At 42.6% G+C, this 2,936-nt stretch overlaps 1 protein-coding gene across 1 annotated transcript; it reads right to left on the bottom strand.

Moving 5' to 3' along the window:
* Positions 1-878: 878 nt before the first annotated feature.
* LOC136057592 (pancreas transcription factor 1 subunit alpha-like) lies at positions 879-2,604 on the bottom strand. The gene is made up of 2 exons (XM_065750355.1): positions 2,064-2,604; positions 879-916 (listed from the first exon to the last, which is right to left on the bottom strand). The coding sequence occupies exons 1-2, from the start codon at positions 2,602-2,604 to the stop codon at positions 879-881; spliced, it is 579 nt and encodes a 192-aa protein (XP_065606427.1).
* Positions 2,605-2,936: the final 332 nt, after the last annotated feature.

A 2,936-nucleotide genomic window follows, 5' to 3' on the forward strand; every position in this document is an offset into this window, starting at 1 on the left:
GAACATACTGTTTTGCCCCCCCAACCTGTTTCAGTAGAAAAGTGGGGGAAATTTGGTGTTGGAAGTATTTAGCAGAGCCTTTCTAATTGTTCTTGAAGCAACAATAGGTAACTAGTACACTCTTAAAATGCTTACAGACCAGAAGGAAGGAATATTTTTGTACATAATATCAAAAGCCTGATACTGTCTCTGCATGAACTATCAGGATGAAATGTACCATGAGCATGAAGGAGGTAAAAGTGCTAACAGCCAACGTTTATATATATATATATCTGTAGCCAAAGTTGTTTGAGTCTGGAACTCCAAAAGTTCTCATATAAGAAGGAAGGCATAGGAAGCTTGAGAGAGAGAAACAGGAATGCCAGGAAATTGGGCATGTTCTTTGTGCTCTAAATAACTGGCAGCTTTTTCCATTATCACCTAGATATCTTAAGCCAAGTAACAGTTTACAATGAGAAGTGCTTTGCTTACTCTTGTGGAATGGAATATGCTTTCCCATGCACTGGAAATGTGATTTAGGCATTATTCATACTGAATGGGACAGCAATCTCAAAGTGTTTATAGTGTGATCATAATGGCACTGATTTTTAATGTTTTTGGTTTGCTGTGGTAGTTTTTCTTCTTTCTTGTGTAAGCACAGTCTATAAATGTGTGAGAAAGTAGAATAAAGAGAAGCAGAAGGTTCTGAACAGCAATGAATTGACACCAAAAGAGTCTGGATGTTGGACATGCAGAAAGAAAGTGATCAGTGATGATTACTGAAGTTGTAAGTGCCACGCTTTTGCTTGCAGTACTGAGAATTTAACAGCTGGCACCTAGCACTCAGGTCATCAGGTTAGCAACATGTTGCCTTTAGAGATTCTGCTTTTGGGTATTTCTTAATCCCACTTTATCCAAGACAGGCGGGCTGTCAGATCTGCACCAAACAGAAAGAAGAAAGGAAAACAAAAGTAAGAACACGCCACGTTAATTTTAAAACCATTTACATTAGAGTTTAACACATTCAGCCTCTCCAGAAAATTGGCCTCATTCATTTAGATGTTTCCAAGTGGAGCTCTCCAAGAATACTAGTTGACTGAGAGCCTGACAAAGACTTGATACCTGTGAGAGATGTTTAATTTGTTTTAATTTACTTGTCTGTTAGAGGTGGAGGCAGCTGGAAAATAGAATGAAATATTCTCAATGTTTAGGAGAGTTGTAATCAGTGGTAGATCACTACTCATTTCACCAGTCGTGTAGTTAATGAAAATTAGTAGGAAGAGACTTAATTAAGTTTTCCCACTTTTCCCAAGCAGGCTCTCTCCCTTTGACACTTCCCTGCGATATTTTCTTTTGCAATTGTTTTTCTCATTGCATTTTTTGAAGGTTGATATGCATCCAAGCCCATTTCCAAAGTGTGATGAAATCCAAAGGAAAGTAAACTACAAAGGGACAAAATTAGATGAGGTTAATTACCTTACAGTGCAAAGTGTCAAGAACTACTGAAAATCCAGCTTGACTCCTCCCTCCACTGCTAAGTAACAAAGGTCATTTAAAGACCTGTTGCTTTCACTCTGACTCATGGGGCCCTGTGTTACTTGGGCATTTAGGAAATTCCTCGTCTTCTCCGTACAGTTGACAGGTGAAGTGACATATTCTGGTGGAAGCAAGTACGAAGTTCAAACCCTTGCAAGCCAAATAGGGAACAGAATAACAGCTCTTTGCTTTAAAACATAACTAATTATGTTGGGATGTAACTGCAAACATATATTCCCCATTATACTTGAAATCAAATCTGAAATTAAAGCGCAAATTCTTGTGTCTCCTAGTTCTCAATGTCAAACATGTCTGAGAAGCCCTTTAGCATAAGTATTTTAAGAAATCAGATTCTGTTTACGCTCAAAGCCAGGTGTCTTTCTCAGCCAGGTTCAAGCTAAAGAAAACGTTTAAAGAAACTGGAGAAAATCTTTCCATTGTCACAGTTACTTGGACATGACAAGCAATATTCAAAAGCAAGTCAGGAGATTCCCTCACTAGCAACCCCAAGCATTTCAGCAATCTCTGGAAACCACCGTTTTGCTCACCGCTTGTGTTCCAGGTTGCCCGGTGGTGGCTTTGCAAACTGTTCTTCAGGCACTGCTCCACGTAAGATTTCGGTTCGCAGCCGGAGAGCAGGATCTCGCTAAGGAGAGCGATGTATGCGATGGCCAGGCGGAGTGTGTCTATCTTGGAAAGCCGTTTCTCGTAAGGGAAAGTCGGAACGTGGCACCTGAGCTGATCGAAGGCCGAGTTGATGCTGAACATTCTCTTCCTCTCCCGGACGTTGGCGGCCCGACGGTGGGCGCTGCCGGGGCGCGGCACGGCGGAGCCGGGCGGAGGGGAGCTGTCCACTTCAGCACCCGGCGCCCGCTCCGACGCTCCGTCGGACCGGCTCGGCAGGGCTGTCGGGCTAGTGGGGGCTGCCGACGGGCACGCAGGGGAAGGCCAAGGGCACAGGTGGTCTGCCAGGGAAGAACAGTCCAGAAGGAGGTTGTCCAGCTGGAGCTCGTCAATGGGCTCTTGGTCCCAGAAGTGAAATTCGGAAGTGGGATCTTCCTGCTCGAAGCTGTAACGAGGTTCCTCCATTCTCTGATCCACTAGTCTGAAGAAGGTGAATGAAAATATTTCAGACTAACAGTTATTAGGAAAATGACATACCATTTTCATTAATGCACCCTCAATACCTGTCAGGGACAGAGTACTGGTTGCGTCCTTGGCAAAGATTATTGCAAAAGTTTTCCTAGTTACAAATCCAAGTGAGACTCATGATTTAAATACATCTCTGCTCCTCAGAAGGGGAAAGATCCTATTCTTCTTCACTCAAAGTTAATTAGAACATGTGCTTCTCTTTTTATTAGCTATTCGCTACAAAAGAATATGAATGAGTGTAACAAATGAGAACACATTTTCCATTACCT

This window comes from Cyrtonyx montezumae, unplaced genomic scaffold, assembly GCF_038088225.1.
Source record: "Cyrtonyx montezumae isolate F1298 unplaced genomic scaffold, pur_monq_1.0 scaffold_7, whole genome shotgun sequence".
In the NCBI taxonomy this organism is placed as follows: domain Eukaryota; kingdom Metazoa; phylum Chordata; class Aves; order Galliformes; family Odontophoridae; genus Cyrtonyx; species Cyrtonyx montezumae.

Excerpts from the sequence above, each read along its gene's own strand:
- LOC136057592 (XM_065750355.1), bottom strand. The coding sequence starts at position 2,604 with ATGGAGGAACCTCGTTACAGCTTCGAGCAGGAAGATCCCACTTCCGAA. Across the intron at positions 917-2,063 it reads GGCAACCTGGAACACAAGCG|ATCTGACAGCCCGCCTGTCT; the intron begins GTGAGCAAAACG and ends TGTTTGGTGCAG.